The sequence below is a fragment of the Cinclus cinclus genome, chromosome 14 (assembly GCF_963662255.1).
Source record: "Cinclus cinclus chromosome 14, bCinCin1.1, whole genome shotgun sequence".
Lineage (NCBI taxonomy): Eukaryota > Metazoa > Chordata > Aves > Passeriformes > Cinclidae > Cinclus > Cinclus cinclus.
Genome location: NC_085059.1, coordinates 16,652,593 through 16,669,219, shown reverse-complemented (window position 1 = coordinate 16,669,219; position 16,627 = coordinate 16,652,593). Strand labels below are relative to the sequence as shown.

Genomic DNA, 16,627 nt, shown 5'->3' with positions numbered 1-16,627 from the left:
CTAGATCCCCATTGCAAGAACAGGATTTTGTCCAGAAGCCTCCTAGTACAAAAATTTAAGGTATGTAGCTAAATCCTTAGGTGATAGATTGAAAATAGCCCTTAATGTGATTTAAACATACTTTTTGTTGCTTAATCACTGAGTCTCTTTTAATCTTTATTTCATCCTTCAGACAGTTGAACATAATGTTCATGTTGCTAAATCTTTTTCTTAGTAAAACTTCTGATTTGACAGCGTAAGCTTTTCATAGCAGAATGAGAACAAACTGTGAATAGAACTGGTAACAAACTGACTAAAACAAACGCTTTAAAATGCCCCAGGATGTGCTAGATGTGTGTCTGAAGATGGTGGTTCTTAGGAAGCAGGCAGTAGGTTTAGTGGAGATATAACAAAATGTAGTTTGCATCCTCTTCTTCCAGGAAGCAAGTGGAATGTGTCCAGGTCATGTAAGCTGGCTCAGTGACAGAGATGACACAGCCCGGACCTGCAGTGGGCACTCAAAAAACATAAATGCAGCATCATGAGCTTAGTGTGCTCTGCTACAACTCCTGACATTTTACCAAGCGTTCAAATGCTTAAACAAAACAAAACAAAAAATCACGTTCTGTTTTCTATGCAAACAAGGTTCAGTCACCTTCACAGAATGCTATGCTTACAGTGCCATGAAGCTCAGAAAATAGTATGGTCCCACCACATGTGACATACTTTAATAGCACAGATAGTGCAGGTCTGAGTTTTATGTCCAATGCCACAAACCCCTCTCTTTTATGGCACTTCTTGAAGTTCGTTTTAATAACAATAGAAACAAAAGATAAATTTCCTTCTGCTCCATTAAAGCAATTATCTTCGACTCTACTTTTTGAAGTGCAAAGAAGGCAGATCTGTGATGTGAGATCTAAATGACTGGGTTCTGCTTCTGGAAGGCTACCCAAGGGGGTTTGTATCCTTCAAAGTGATTTATTTCTGGCAATCTAGTGGTTTCTCTCTTTAGAAGAATACCTGTAATAATCTCGTGAACAGAGTGTTTTGAGAGATTGGCTGCTTCTTCAAGATGCCTAATCAGCTACTTTGCAGCTGAGACTCTTCTGAAAATTAAATTACACTATGTCTGCTGACATTAAAAAACAACACTGAAAATATTCCAAGGCACTACATCTGCCTTGACTTCATTGCTGTTCTTCTTTCTTTTTTACTTAATTGACTAATAATATAAGGAAAACCACAGGTGACATGATGAAACCAACAGACATACACAGGAAGATAAAATGCAACTGTGCATGTTGGGAGCTCTATTCAGTATCCACAGGGGTGGGAAATCTGGGTTTGTAGCCTCTGATCTGCTTTACAAACATCAGGTGTTTGTAACATCTGAAGGATGCTGCACACTCACAAAACTTGCTCTGTTGGCAGGACTGAAGTGATCATTACTGGCTTTGGAAAAAATCTGATGCATTGAAGCAAGCTCAGCTCCAGGAGCCCTCTGGTAAGGCAGGCTCAGCCAGCTGAAATGAAGAGAGCAGCACAACTTGTAAAACGACCAAGTAACTGAAAATGCTTCAAGCTCTTCACTGCACTGAGAGTTCACCCAAAGGTGACACACCACAGTCAAACGTGTGCTGATGATTAACTTGGCATCCCTGGGGAACAGCTCTCCCTTGTACAAACAAAGCCAGGCTCAAGCCACACCAATGCTCTAAAACAGGTCAACAGCAGACCTGGGTTCTCAGCACATTGCTCAGCCCTTCCAGCATAAAATCAACCAAGTGTTCTCTAAACATTTAAATTTACTTGAGTTCCTCTGCAGAAAAGCCAGGCTGCAGCTGCCGCTCAGCAGCAGCTCGCTCCAATCTGATCCTTGTCTACAAGGAGGTGTTGGAGCAGTAGGACTGTGGATTTGTGCTAAGTTATATCCTATTTTTTGCCTTGGGCTGTCCTAGTTATGATCAGAGTCCAGTGGTGACAGATCTCCTGCTGAAGTAAACACACTGTAGGTAGGCACAGGAGAGAGGGAGAGAAAAGACGAGAGCTCTGCTGAGGCTTAAAAATATTCTAAATCATCCAACTCTACAGCTACTCTGCTGCTTGTAACTTTTACTCCAGTCAAGTGTGCAGACCTCTGTTCGTGTGTTTTGATTTTTATAGTCTTTCTGGTGTCCCTACTGCCTGCCTTAAACATCTTTTAAAACTGCCAGTAAATCATACTTCACTATCTATAAAAGACATTAGAAGACAATATCACAATTATACAGAACAACTAATTTCTGAGTTACTTTCCCTTCCCACCAGCACTACTTGGACCATACTACAAGCAGAAACAATTAAGATCTCAGTCAGTGAGATGAATACATGTTTAAGAGCATATACTGTTAACACTAAGGAAAGCACACCAATATTTTCCAGAAGTCAGATTCAGCAGAGACACTCGGGCTCTGCAATGCTCACACGTCCTTTTAGGCATTCTGTTACTGCACTGTGTAATGCCAAGTTATATATCCAGATATTTTTTCTCCAGGAAGGCTAATAATAACGTGGATACCTCTGAACACTGCTTTGAAATTACAGCTTTCCTTTGCTGCATGTCATGGATCGCTTACTTCTTGTATTAGATTATAAATGGCCATGCCAACTTATGGCTGCGTGTACAGCACAGAACACAGGCAAGCTCCTAGCAGAGGCCCCTGGTGTGACTGAAATTCAGCTGCTGCTAATAAGAAGAAGGGAAAACATTTCCATCTGTCTGGATTGGGGGAAAAGGATTTGTGAGCCTCTGACTCATCTGCATCCATATGCTGGTATGTAGACAATACTTATGGACACACAGACATATGTGAGGTAGCCAGCAATAGGAACCAAATCAATCACAGATCACAGCATGTGATTTGCCTAATTATGAGTAACACCTCACACTTTTTATCGGCGCAAAAAGCACTCTGTGAGGGAGCAGATGGTGCTGCTGGGGGATGGCACCAGCCTTGACAGTTGCAGATGCAGAGCATTTACACAGCGCGCCGAAGAAATGACACAACACAAGCTGCTTCCTGGGAAAAAGACTCAAATTGAACAAGTGTCACCAAACAAAACACACGTATTTATTGATGTTCTGAACTTAATCTGATCCAGCCCCTCTATTCCAATCAAATACATATATGTGCAGGCCAGGGAGTGATGCTATCTAGACAACTTTGAAGTCTCTCAGAACTGCCACGTGAGCTGCCTGGCACAGAGCAGTGGAGGTGCAGACCAACCTGAGTCTAGTTACAACCTGCAAACCATTTAAATCCACACAAGCAGAATCAATAGGAAAAAGCCCTGCAGAGAAAGCAATTACACTGCAAAAGCAACTATATTACAGCATGGTGAGGGCTGGGAGGCAGGATGCAGGCAGCCATCCTCACTCCTGTGATTACCCACTGGAGTTCTCTCCCATGCATCTGGCCTGTGAAATGACAAGGTGCAGCCCAGACATGTTCCTGCAATCAAAGTGTTTCAGTTTCTGGGCTCTGGTCACAATTAAAAAGCTCTTCTTTACAAGCCCCATCCTTCAGGTTTGCTGTGCTCCATAGGTAAATGCAGGATTGTGCTTCAGGAAATATGTTTGAAGGGCACAGTGAACTCTCCTTTCAACAGCCTCATGGCAGTAATAATTTCATTTCCTGGATCTGAAATTATTTATTCATTGGAGACTGTCCACTTGCCACTTGCCACTGCACAAGACACAAAGAAAGATCATCTGACCATTCCTGGTGATAGAAAATTCAGCTTTTCTATTCCAACTCTTTTATTTGCGGTTTTTCTGCATTTTTATTTTTACTGAGCCGCTGTAAACGCATACTCTGATGTGACAGGTTGGAAGGAGCTATAAAATGATTGATGAAAACTATATTTAGGCCTTGTTGTGGGAATATTTATTGTAGAAATATGCTCACTTAACCCTGTAGGGGAAGGGCAGCAAAGGAAGGCTGGACCTATGACTGTACCTCTGATACCAAAGTGATTTATCTGCTTTAGTTATGATACAGGGTGATAGGGTCACAAAAGCATCAGCACAAACTGGTTTTGAATTACTGAAATCCAGCCACTTTGTTTCCTCTTCTGAAATGATCAAGAGCTGGCTTTAAGAAGGATGCTCTGTGTGTCTGCATGATCAGACAGAGTCTTCCTCCCAAGAATAAACAGAGGGGCCAAGCCCTGAGCTGCAGAGCTGGAACAGTTCAAATGTGAGTTAATGTCAGACAGGAACTATCTCAGAAAGGAAGAAGTGCAAATCTCCACTGCCCAGGAGAGGCTGAAAGTCCAACAGCTGAGGTGAGAGGGCACTTGGACAGGTAAAATGACAGATGCAGTTAAGCATGGGATGTGGAATTGGGCTGATCTGGAGGGAAGATCCTAAATCATGCTGGACACTGGCACATGGCACACATGTACCCACAGAGAGAGCTTGGCAGCAAAGGTGTGATCAGCAGCACAGCTACAGGAGCAGGATGTTTGTGTTGGGATTTGGCTGTATCCTGTGGCTGCCAGGCAATAGACACTCCTGAGTATCTGCTCTAGGGAGAGGAGAGGAGAGGAGAGGAGAGGAGAGGAGAGGAGAGGAGAGGAGAGGAGAGGAGAGGAGAGGAGAGGAGAGGAGAGGAGAGGAGAGGAGAGGAGAGGAGAGGAGAGGAGAGGAGAGGAGAGGAGAGGAGAGGAGAGGAGAGGAGAGGAGAGGAGAGGAGAGGAGAGGAGAGGAGAGGAGAGGAGAGACCATGGGGTACTGCTGTGGTACAGGGCCCCTGGGCAAAAGCACAACCCTAACCAGCTCCAGTGGGGAGCTGGGGAGTGGTATTTCAAGAGATGTCAGGCTGGCAGAAAAAGCAGCAGATGCTTTTTCCATGCCTGGAAGAAGACAGGAAAGTTGTTTGGGGAAATGGTGAGTAATGGTAAAAGCAGCCAAAGAGAATGGGATGTGTGAAGATAAAACAGAGCCCAAGGGAAGAATATGAGAGCCAAGGATCCCAATTACTCTTTGGGCAGTCAGCAGGGTGGCTCTGCCTGACCATTGTTTCCTGTTTCAAAAAGGTATTTTTCTGCTGGTGTTTTTATTTCTGAAGTTCTTCCCAAACTCTGGAGGAACAGAACTGATCAGTGAAGGCACCCAACGAGTGGCTCCTACCAGCAAAGGGCACAGGAAAGGTCCTGCCTGCATGTTCCTGTTTCTTCTGCTTCACCTAAGCTACACCTCCCAGCGTGCTGCATAATAGAAAATGCTGCAGAGAGAAACAAAAAGCCCCCTCTTCTCTCAACTTTGTACCAACATCAAGGCTCATCATTTATAAATAACAGTTGGGATCTTCAGAAAACAAAGAGCAAAGGTCAGTTTGCAGGAGGAGTTGGGGTTTTCAAGAGGTAGCAGAATACAGATAAAATATTTTGACTTGAAGACAGCAGACATGCAATCAAAGGTGCTTCTCAAGCCAGCAGCTGTGACAACATGCATGCCACTGCCCTGTGTGGCCTTTACTTCATTTAAAGAGTGAGGGATGTTCTGTAAAAAAACTGAAGGACACAGACTCTGAACATCCAACCTCATAAAAGCAGCAGAGGAAACCTGCTGTGGCTCATCCCATCAACTCACTGCCTTCCAACCACTACCAAGACCCTAAATCACCTTCAGCTGAGCAGGAATTCCTGACCTCTTACAGCAATGAGTGTGTGTTTGGATCATGGATTGTTTGGCCATTCACTGGGTGGCTTCACCTGCGTGTAGGACACAGCAGTGATTCTGCCTAAAGGGAAATACCAGCTGCTCTGAGGTCAAGGAAAGATGTGCCCACTCCTAACCTGCAAAATATATCTAGAATAAATGGGATTTTAAGAAAAACAATGAATTGTTCACACTTCTAAGGAATTGTTTTTAATGAATTATGAATAATTTAATGAATCATTTTAATGAATTGTTCACAATCAACCTAATCAAAAGAAAGACAAAGACTTTTGTCTGAAAAACTGAAATCCTTTCTGAAGAGTGATTCTTGTTCTTGTCAGACAAGTGACCTCTCTTTTCCTCTCAATCAACCCACTGGCTTTAGTTTATCTGTTTTTTCTGTTTTAAAATATTGATATCCTACAAAGCTTCTCGTTGGAAAATACACATCTGACTCTTCAGCTGTGCTGCCCTGGGCTGCAGCCCTGTCAGATCACATCCAAGAAAGCTCAGTTTGCACTGGCACATCCATACAAAGACTTCCCAGGCACTGTGAAGAGCAACACAGAAGATTCAGTGAACAGCAAAGCTTCTTCCCAAATCAGTAACCACCCATTCCTGGTGCCACAGCTTTTGCAGCTGCTGCTGGCTTCTTAGCAGAGAATTAGAACTCAGATGCTCACCACTTTTCTCCACTGGATACCCCATCTCAAATTAGCCCCTTGTCTAAATCAAGAGAGAACCACTGGAATCACATATTTTATTGCTCAAGGGGAAGAAGGAACTAGAAGCTGAATGTCAAGCTGCAGATAGAGAGAAAGAGAAAATAAAAAGCCTAGGTTATAAAAGCAATTTTCACTGCCTAGTTTTAGACTACTAATCAGGAATCCAACAAAGTAACCTGCACTCAGTAAGATACAATGAAAATCTTGGCATTTCCTCAAAATTTTCATGAACAGTGATTTACAAATCACTGCTGAATTTGAAATAAACTTTTAAAAGAAATCCTTCCCTCGTAGACCATAAAGAAGAGGTCTCCAAAGGAAGATGTGCCTCTGTCCTTCGAAGGGATATTCCTGGGGAAAGCTGGATGACAGCAGCACTGGATATTCCCTGGGGAACCTCAGAGGTGCAAAGGCAAAAGCCAAAGAGGCTTTAGCTCTACTCATACTCAGAAAAAAAAAATAAATTAAGGCTCGAAAGTGAGGAATCTCCTGCAGTTTTATGCAAGGATGGTAAACAGGGCTCATGCTTGATAGATGACCAAGGAAGAAATACTGTGATCTGAAGCACTTTAGGTTTTCTTTTTGTTCCACAGCTTATTCTGTTTCAGAGGGAAAATGAGGAGCAGACTCCTGGTAGTACTTCATACAACCTGCATTAGAAAATTTTAAGGCTAGGCTGGAAGCAGGCATAAAAATCCCATGGGACTCAGAATTACAGCACATCAGGAGGAAATCAATGGACAATGTAACATTTTATACTGAAAACCTAGAGTAAATCAAGAAAAAACAACAACAACAAAAAAACAGGTACCATGGAAATGGCTTTCTTTCACCACCCTTCAAGAACAACTTTTTACTGCATGTGATTTTACAGGAAGCATGTTCCAACCAGGAAAATCTTAAAAGGCAGAAAAATGGTACTTATTCTTTCAAGAGCAGCAAGTTAGTTTTCCCAAGACCCTCAACAAACTTGTCCTAAAAGAAAAGGAATAAATTTAAAGTCACTCTTGTCTTTGCCTGTTTTCTTCCTTCTCCAAATACAACATCTGTTATTTAGAAATAAAACAATCAAAGAGGTATAGCAACCAGTAAATGAAACCTGGAAAATCTGACTTTGCTCTCCTGTCACAGATCAAAGAACACACGAACTGAGCTCTCTGTAAAACCAGTCCTGTGTGCCTGCACTTCCTAATGACAGCACAGGTTGTCTTGTCAGCTCCTGCCTTACAAAATACACAACTTTCTGCCCAAATAGTTCTGATCAGCAGAAGAGTTGCAGAAGTGCTTGCTGTACAGTGCTAAGAAGATACAAAGCTCTGCTCTTCAGGCTCCTTGGAAACATGAGAAAAACATCATTTTTCTTTATAATTGGATCTTCCTATTTGTCTTTCAGTGTTTCCATTTTCTATTTTTCTCTATCTCCCCTCTACTCATACTGCATCAAGTTGTATTTCTTTTTCATTTTCAGTATTAAGAAGTTGTTTTTGTACTTCAGCCTCTACAAAGCGGCCAGGATCCTGATTGTCAGCAGCAATGTCTAGACATGGTAAATCCTTAAACTCAAAGGCTTTGCACTTCAGAGAGAGAAATGCAGGCCTCAGAGTTGCTTATGTTTTCTGTGCCCCACTGTCCTCCTTTCCACAGCTGAAATAAAAGCCATTTCTGGGGTGGTGGCAAAACTTCGATGCAAAAGCTGAGAGCCCACAGAGCTCACTCTGAGGTGGGATGCCCATCACTCGTTTTTGTTACCACAGGGTTCAGCTGCAAATGTTTAGAACGAAGAGGAGGTGGGAATCAGATCAGAGCAGCAAAACAAACACATGATCTCAACAGTTTCTCTCTCCTCACTCAAGCAGCTCAAGCGAAAAATTTTACTTGTCAAAGGGAAAAAGCAAAGTACATTTTTTGAGATCTTTTGGGAAATTCTGTCTCCTTCATGTTTAGCTCCACAGCTGTTAACTTGTCCACTCCAAACTCCCTCACAAGAAGTACAAGCTTATGAACCTTATGGGGTCAGATCCTTCTGCAATGATCATATCACATTTTCTGGACACAAACCCTCCAGTGATGTCAGGGTAAGGAACCACGAACACGTGGCTCCCAGGCTTAGCTCAGAGGTGTACCCAAAATGCAAATATAGGCAAAAGCTGAGGTAGGTAGCCCACAGGGCACAGATGACTGGCTTTAATAGGTGTTGATTACACTGCTCATATTGCATGAAATTAAAAAGCTTACAAATGTTATGAGCCATTACCCTTCAATTTAAGAGATCTTATGACAAGTTAGCAACATCTAATGAAATCCTTTTTAAAATGCCATAGGAAGTCTCCACGAGATTTTGCATTGAAATGCAACTTGTGGAGTTATTTCTGAGAGTTTGTTTACATTGGAGCTTCCTTTCTTTCACATCTTTGGCATGCTCTGATTTGGAAGCTGGTGGGATGCTTCAGTTCCCTGTTGTGCTCTCAATGTGGGGCATACAACCCCAGCTTCTTACAGAAACAACCAGGAAGAGGCATAGCAGGATTTAATTCTGATGCTATTTATCACAGTCCTTCAGCCAGCCTACAAAATTCTCAGCAAAATTCAAAGCTGAGAGACTTCTTACCAATTTTACTCTGAAGGTAAAGGGAAATATTTTCATAGTTGCTGTAAAATTTACTTAACTTTCACCTCTTCAGCACACTGGAAATATCACAGATCTGCTAACTGCCCCCAGAGCACTGGGGCAGCCAAGGTTCAAACTGAAGTAGTCTCTCTAGATTTCATTGCTCCAGAATGAACTTTATTATTGGAGAGCATATCAGTTTTATAAATCCCACTGGGCACTCACAGCCTGCTGCTGTCCATGGACTGAAATCTGCTTTGGATGGCGATGGCAAAAATATCTGTACACCAGGTGAGGGTGTTTCTGCCAAAAGATGCCTTTTGCAGCTTGTTCTTTCATTGCAGCCCCCGCTGACTGCCAGCTCTCGTCTCTGCTGATCTCTTTGGGGCAAGCAAGACTCAATCTGACCCAGCTGAGAAACCTCTACAGCCAAAGAGCATTGGAATCTAACACAGTACCAGAGTGCTGCCACAGGGAGTGATTAACAGACCCTGCAGGGAGGACAGGGCATGGCCAGGCATGGCTACAAGAAGCTTGTTTGTCTTGGCTGCGCCATCCACAACAACCTTGTTCTTTTTTTTCATGTTCTGAACCAAAAATCAGCCCAAAGGCACCAAGCTATGAAGATGCAGTCAGAGGAGGTGCTGGTCTTGAGTTAGTGGGAGACTTTTCCATCCGAAGCTACAGTGGGAGCTGAACTGCCCCAGAGGCCAATGCCAGGAGACAAACACCTCCAGAGCTGGCAGGAGCTCTCCCAGGCTCGGATGTATCACATCCTGAAGAGAAGATTCCTCTCTGAAGGACCAGTCCCTAGGAGAATAGAGAAATGCTGGGAGGGGCAGTGGCTGCAGAGGTGGGGAGCAGGCAGGGACAGATGAGTGACAGCAGCATGGTGAGACAAATTGCATTTCCTCACTTCCACCCTATGAAGGTTTCATTGAACATGCTGAAACCCTTAAGCACTTTGCTAGACCAAATCACCAGGAGCTAAATCAATGTCCTTTTATTTCTCTGTGAACTTTGACAAAGGAAGAATAGGAATTATTCTGTCTTCTCCCTCAAAAAATAGCAACCTTCTTTCATGCTATCTATCTAAAAGCAACATTTTTACTACACAGTTTGAGCCTCATACAAAGTTGCAATTATCTTGCCATCTGCATTCCCTTTTTATCCAAATTAGTATGTTATATTGCTTATAAATATGTATTTATGGCTATGAGGCAGGTATGCCCCACTGCGGGCACATGTCACTGTTTAATCCAAATACACGGTTTATTGTTTTGCAGTCAGTATTTTTAGCTTGGAGGCAGGTAGACCTGCAGAGCAAATAATACAAAAGAATATGGCCATTACAGAAGTGCTTCTGTGCTTTTAAATTACAGCACTCTTATTCCAGAACCGAACACAGCGAGATGAGAACATTGGCAAAATAATTATTTATCACTTTTAAAAGCTTCCTTTAAAATTTCTGTCATTCAAACACTGGCTGGGGAGAATGCAAAGGACAGAGAAATGTATTTTATGCACTCACTGGTCTAGCTTTTATGCTGATAAGAACTTACTAAACACTAGTAAAGGGAATAGCAGTTATCAGCCCTAATTCACAACTGTGAATTTTTCAGGCCAAACAGATGCCCTTGCAGAATCCCAGCCAAGTGTTAATGACAGCCCCAGCCCTTCTTCCACTGGAGTCATCAGTTATTTTGCATGGCTTCAAATCAGGGCAGGTTTGCTCCAACAACCTGAGCAAGCACGGTGCTCTCAGAGAGACACTCCCTGCCACACTGAGTAGGACAGGGACCTCTAACATCCCCCAAAGAAAGGAAAATAACAAAAAGACACAGTCCTTTGCCTCAGGCTTTTTTTCTTTGATATATTGGGCTTTTTTAAAACACTTTTTTTTTTTTATGGATTAAAAATAACAGGAAGCAGACCTTCAACATGAAGCCAGCTACATACACTGAGATCTCTTTATAAAGATACTTGAAAATCTCCTCAAAATCTGTTCAGAGAATTTTGCTATCCCTTATACCTGTGCAACAGCAGAGCTTGGAGCTCCCCCAGGCAGAAAGTTTGGTGCCCACATTTAATTATGTGCTCCCAGACCCATCAATAGGAGAGTCTGAAAGAGAACTGGAAGGGACAAGACCCCAGTCAAGTGCTTTTTACTGAAGCAAAGTCAAAGTTGTCAGGCAAATCCATATTCTTGTCTTTAAAAGTGTTCAGTGTAAGAAAAATAAAGCCCAGGTGTAAACATTCACAAACTGAGTTGATTTTCTTTTCCTATCTATGCACTTGAAACGAACATTGAAAGGGCAAACACATCCTAATCCTATCATGGCAATGTCTTTCCCTGCTTCCTGAAACTCAGATTATCATCTCGTTGGTTGTCAGACAGCTCCTGAGAGAAGCAATTCACAGGATTTTCCAGTGTAATCACAGCACAGGATTTTATTTCTGTTGTTATCTGGATGGAAAATGCACACAGCCCGTTCTGTGTCTTGCCCCTTTCCAGTTATTTACAGACCTGGATGTGCCAGGCTTCAAAACACCTCAACTGCACTAAGAAAGCTAAATCTGGCCTAACTCTAAATTGCAAGCAACTTGCTTCTTAGCAGCTCATCTCAACACAGGCAGGAAAATTTCAACTTTCAAATTTCTATTCCAATTAAGGCAATGAAGACTGAAGTCCCCTAAACTGTTGCCACTACTTTCCAGGACATAAAATTAACGATTTCTACTGCTGTGTACAACTTTCAGTCAAAGTTGGTCTGATTTACAAGCAAGCAGATGGTTCACACCATAGCCCACAATAAATTACAACAGTTAGAAAGACAGCCACATTTTGAGAGTGACAGTGCAGCTGAGCTACAGATGGGTTTATAGATGACCCTTCCAATTTTTAATAATCTTCATAATTTATCTGCAAGTAAAGAAATGTGAGAATTCCTAATGCACCTCCTTGACTAAGTACAAATCATTTTTATTTACACAGGCAATACTTCATGGTCCAGTTATCTTCTTAATTAAAGGCAGCAAGATGCTCATGTTCCATGCAAGTGACATGGAAAAAAACACTGCTCAGTGTGCAGTATGTTCAGCTGGGAGTTCAGGATACTCTGAACACTCTGGGAAAAGGGAACACATCCATCTCTTTTGTCTAAAAGAAGGCTACAAGGATGCAAACACTGCATCCACTCATTAACCTCCAGATAAACTTTAGCCTTGTAAAATGACAAGGTTACATCTTTCTGCAAGCTCTGATGCATGAAAATAGGCTTCCAATCCATACTACAGAGCCAGTACTACTGAGCCAGGACTGGGATGGAACAGAGACCCTCTTCTCTGTATAAAATCAGAAGGGATTTGGGGCGTTACCCTTGAGTGGTGAGGGAAAAAGAGAGCAAATCTTGGGGGCATCAGATGCAGAAAAAAACTGGCTGGAAGCAGGTTTAAGAAGTCAGTTCATGTCAGTGATTTCTCTGCCTGGGACCACAGCACATCCATCCAATCCTCCTGCTAAAATCTGGAATTTCATTTGGAATGAGAAGCACATCTAAGTGCAGCTCCTCTGTCTGTTAAGGTGATGAAGAGGGCAGGACCTAGCAGGGCTCTTTTGGGGCACAAACTACAGAGGCTCACAGGTGCCCACCCAGCAGTCTCTTGGGATGACATTTGAGGGCTTTTCCTCCTCTTTAACCCTTGATCTTCCCTTCCAGCCAAACCAATTTGAAAAGGAAATCCACTTTTAAGTGGAAATCCGAAACTATCGTTAAAACAGAATGCAGAGCTTCTAGGAAAGCAATTCAGTGTGTAATTTTAATTATCAACTTCCTGGGATTCAAGAGATGCACTAGAGAAGAAGAGGCACCAGTGACAAATTCAGGCTTTCAAGAATAATCACAATTCCCATTTTGGAGATATTTTGGGAGGGATTTCCCAGCTCTGTATGCAGTTCTGCAGCACCATGGAGACACAGGAGTTGGAAAACACAGGGCATAGAGTTCATGGGACTGCAGCCACTTACACAAAAAGTGACTTTCCCCTGCCCTTTCCAGGCAGTAGAAATGCTCCTTCACCCACTACACAGAATAATACTGAAGCTAAATTTTTTGAGTTTATTAAAAAAAACCCAACAATTAATTCTTCTATAAATAACCAGCATCTAAAAGTCTTTGGAGTTTATATGAAACCATCATTTATTACTGTACACATCTCTTAGGTTGTTTGATTAAACATATGAAAAATTGTATATGTCAGACTATTTCTGGGATGCTCTTTACTATGGTATTTGTCATATTTGTCTCTGTTACTCTTCACATATTTAAAGCTGCATTATGTACTTCTGAAAACCCAGAGGTCACTCTAGAATTAGTATGGATGTTCATCTGTTACTGAGCACTGAAGTTGGCACTTTATATCAGGTTCAGGAACTGCTACCACGCTTCCCTCCAAGACAGCACTGGGTCACACTGCTGTTCTTTAAAAAGACTGAGTGTTGATTATTTAACAATATTTTAAAATGTTCTGTAACTATAAACCTTTGATTGACTGCAATTCTTTCATTTGCTTTCAAGCGGCCACATTCGCACACAGCACAAGAAAGCAGAAGTTGTCTGAATGCACTAACATCTCTGCTGCTGGCCCCAGCTCAAAAATAGTTCCAGGGTTACCACAAGCAACCCCAAAGTCAGCACAGACTACTCCAGTTTATTCCAGAAGTCAGAGGAACAATGTGCATGGTTTGTGCAACTATGTGGTTAACACCATTTCCAGGACTCATCTACTGAAGGCAGCAGGGATGCTCCAGCTCCCCAGACTGCACATCAGAGCTTCTGGCTGGCAGCTACATCCTCCTCCAGCTAGCAGCAAAAATAATCCTGGGTGGGGGATAAAGCAAGGAACACACAGGCCTTACCTTACACTTCTTGTTCCTTGCATTCAGTAATCTGTCAATGGTGTGGAAATTACTTTCACAGCCTCAGGAAAGGGATGCCTTTTGCACCCCCTGACGTATTAAAAGGTAGATCAATATGATAATATGAAAACAGTAAACTCCCCAGTAGCGAGAAGTAGTTCTCACTTCTCTTGGCAATCAAATATGATTTCCATCAATGTAACTAGAGAAAAAGAAATGTAGGTAGTGATTTGTCAGTCTATTTATCAAACTAACTGCTGCACCTGGTTCCCACATATTTTATATTAAAAGGTGAATGACATGTAAGGTTTTACAGGTTCCGTTTTAATTCAGGGCTGAAAGCATTTATAGATATGAAGGTTTTCTTATTAAGTTTTCTTCCTGAATGATTATGCTTGTTCAAATAAATTCCCAGCCATCTTACAGAGGTTACAACCTTCAGTAATTAAATGGGGTATTGTATTGGCTGTTTTGTTCATTATGCTCCAAGTTCCAATTTCTACAAGAGCACTGAAATGTTAAGATAAAAGGATGCTAAGTTTATTTAATTAGCTATCTGCCATTGTTATCAATAGGGAAGGTTGGTATCTGACTCGAATTAACACTTTAGATGAGGAAACAAGACAGATGATACCTTCTGACACGGATCCTGGAAACTCTATGGTTGTTTCAGTTATTTTAAAGCTGCTCAGGACACGCAGGATTGCCTTAGAAAGACCAAAAGTCAGCAACAGCCAACGAAGTGCTACTATGAAAATGTTATTTCAATCACACTCGGGCTCTTTCTCATTTCCACTAGTTAACATTCTTGCCACTTTTGTCAAGCAGTCACTCTTAGCAGCATTGAATTTTAACTACACATAATTTTAAACCAACATGAAATAGGATTGAGCACATAATATGGGTTCACTGTGCTAATGTACAGCCCCTTGTGCCAAGGCACCACCTCTCTGCTGTGCAGAAAAGCTGTAACTGGTTAAAGGTGAGCTGGATTTCAGAACTTCCAGCCATCCTTCTGCCTCAGAAGTAACAGGTCCACCAGCTAAAGGTTGTTTAGAATTTACCTCAAAAGAGAGCAAAGACAGTGTGAAACTTCAGAGGTCCTGGAAATTTTAACTGTGGCTTACACAAACCAGAGCCATGGGCATCAACTTTGGAACTGCCCAGAGGATGCAGTGTCTGGATGAAGTCCTCAAAGCCTTGCTCCCCAAACTGCGTGTGCATGAAGAGGCCAATGGCCAAAGGAATTTATCCAGTAACCATGTCAACCTGCCACATCACCATGATTTCCTTCCGTTAGGGCTACAGAAACAAGCTCATTTTTTCCCCCAAAACTTACTGGTCTTGATCGGATTTCTTTGGCGTAGAGAGGTTTCAAGAATTCTGAATCTCCTTCAAGCTTCAGACCCTTTTCCGTGATCCTCAGGTTCCCCATTCCATCCTGAACGACAGGCAAAAAGAAACAACCCTATTAGTTACAATTACTAAATTCACCAGGCTGCCAATAGCTGATTTTTTTCCATTGAAGATAACATGTATAGCACTGGGAGGCACTAGAGAATGCAATTACTTGTGTCTTCCTTGTAGCTCAGTTTCTCTGAAAAAAAATTTCTATTCAGAGCTATCTGCAATGCCCCCCAGTAAACCATTTACACAGATGAAAGATGTTCCTTTAAGCTAAGTCATTCTCTGCTCACAGAGAGGCAGTGATGCTCTGTGTTAACAGGAAACTATTCACTGTAATATTCACTGCCTGCCTGTATAATATAATAATATACCTGCTCATTCATAGCAAATCCCTGTAAAGAATGTCTGATTAATACCTGTACAGATATTGCACTCACACAGAGGAGAACTGTACCAAAATATATTTCACCTCTGACACATGAAGGTTCTAACTTAATATATGATGAGGGATTTAGCTTCATTTAGGCTATAATTGCTTAGAAAGTGTAAGAAACAGTGTGGGTAGGGAATTGCACAGGTATATCCATAATCAAAACCACATCAAATGTAAGGTGTTATTTCCAAGATTCAGGGTGATCATCAAAGTTTGTAAGGATTGACGTAAACTGTTTTTTATTTTTTTTTTTCTGAGAAAAAGATGGTTTGAAGAATACCTTTCAGCAAAAACCTGACTAAAATCACCAGGATTGGAGAGTAACACTAGCAACTCCACGCCTAACACAGCTGCTTTGGGAATGTTAAAGGGAAGAAGAACACCCTTGTGTAGAAAGCATAAAAAGAACAAGAGGAGACCAGGAAAATCCAGGAAAAACGTGTATTTGGATATACATCTAGCATGCTTTCCAATCCAGACACAAAAACGAAACCCCATCTGTATACTTCCTCCCACTGCAAGAGCACCTCTAGCCCCAGATGAGGAATCAGTGTCTCTCCAAGAGACTGAAGATCTAACCCAGACAGATTTCCATGAACTGCTGCCAAAAGGCCTGAATTTGGAGAGATGGAAATCAGAGACATCGCACGGCTCGGCAGCAACACTGGTCGCCTGCCAGAAGTTCTCCTGTTCCAAGAAGTGCCATTCCCAGGTAGTTCCCTGCCAAGTTCAGATTGTTCTTGCCAGATCCTGGTGTCTTATGAACAAAAGGTGATGCTGGCTGATGAAGTGACCACTCTCATCCCATTTTGAACTGAAGGCTGTAAGCAAATCTGAGAGACAGATGCTGGAA

At 42.1% G+C, this 16,627-nt stretch overlaps 1 protein-coding gene across 1 annotated transcript in view; it reads right to left on the bottom strand.

Annotated features, from left to right (window-relative positions):
• The window catches only part of SGCD (sarcoglycan delta), a 192,042-nt gene that overhangs the window by 52,518 nt on the left and 122,897 nt on the right, over positions 1–16,627 (bottom strand). Inside the window, exon 3 of the mRNA XM_062502170.1 lies at positions 15,274–15,375. Within this exon, the coding sequence (XP_062358154.1) occupies positions 15,274–15,375 (102 nt within the window). The remainder of the gene's footprint in view (positions 1–15,273; positions 15,376–16,627) is intronic.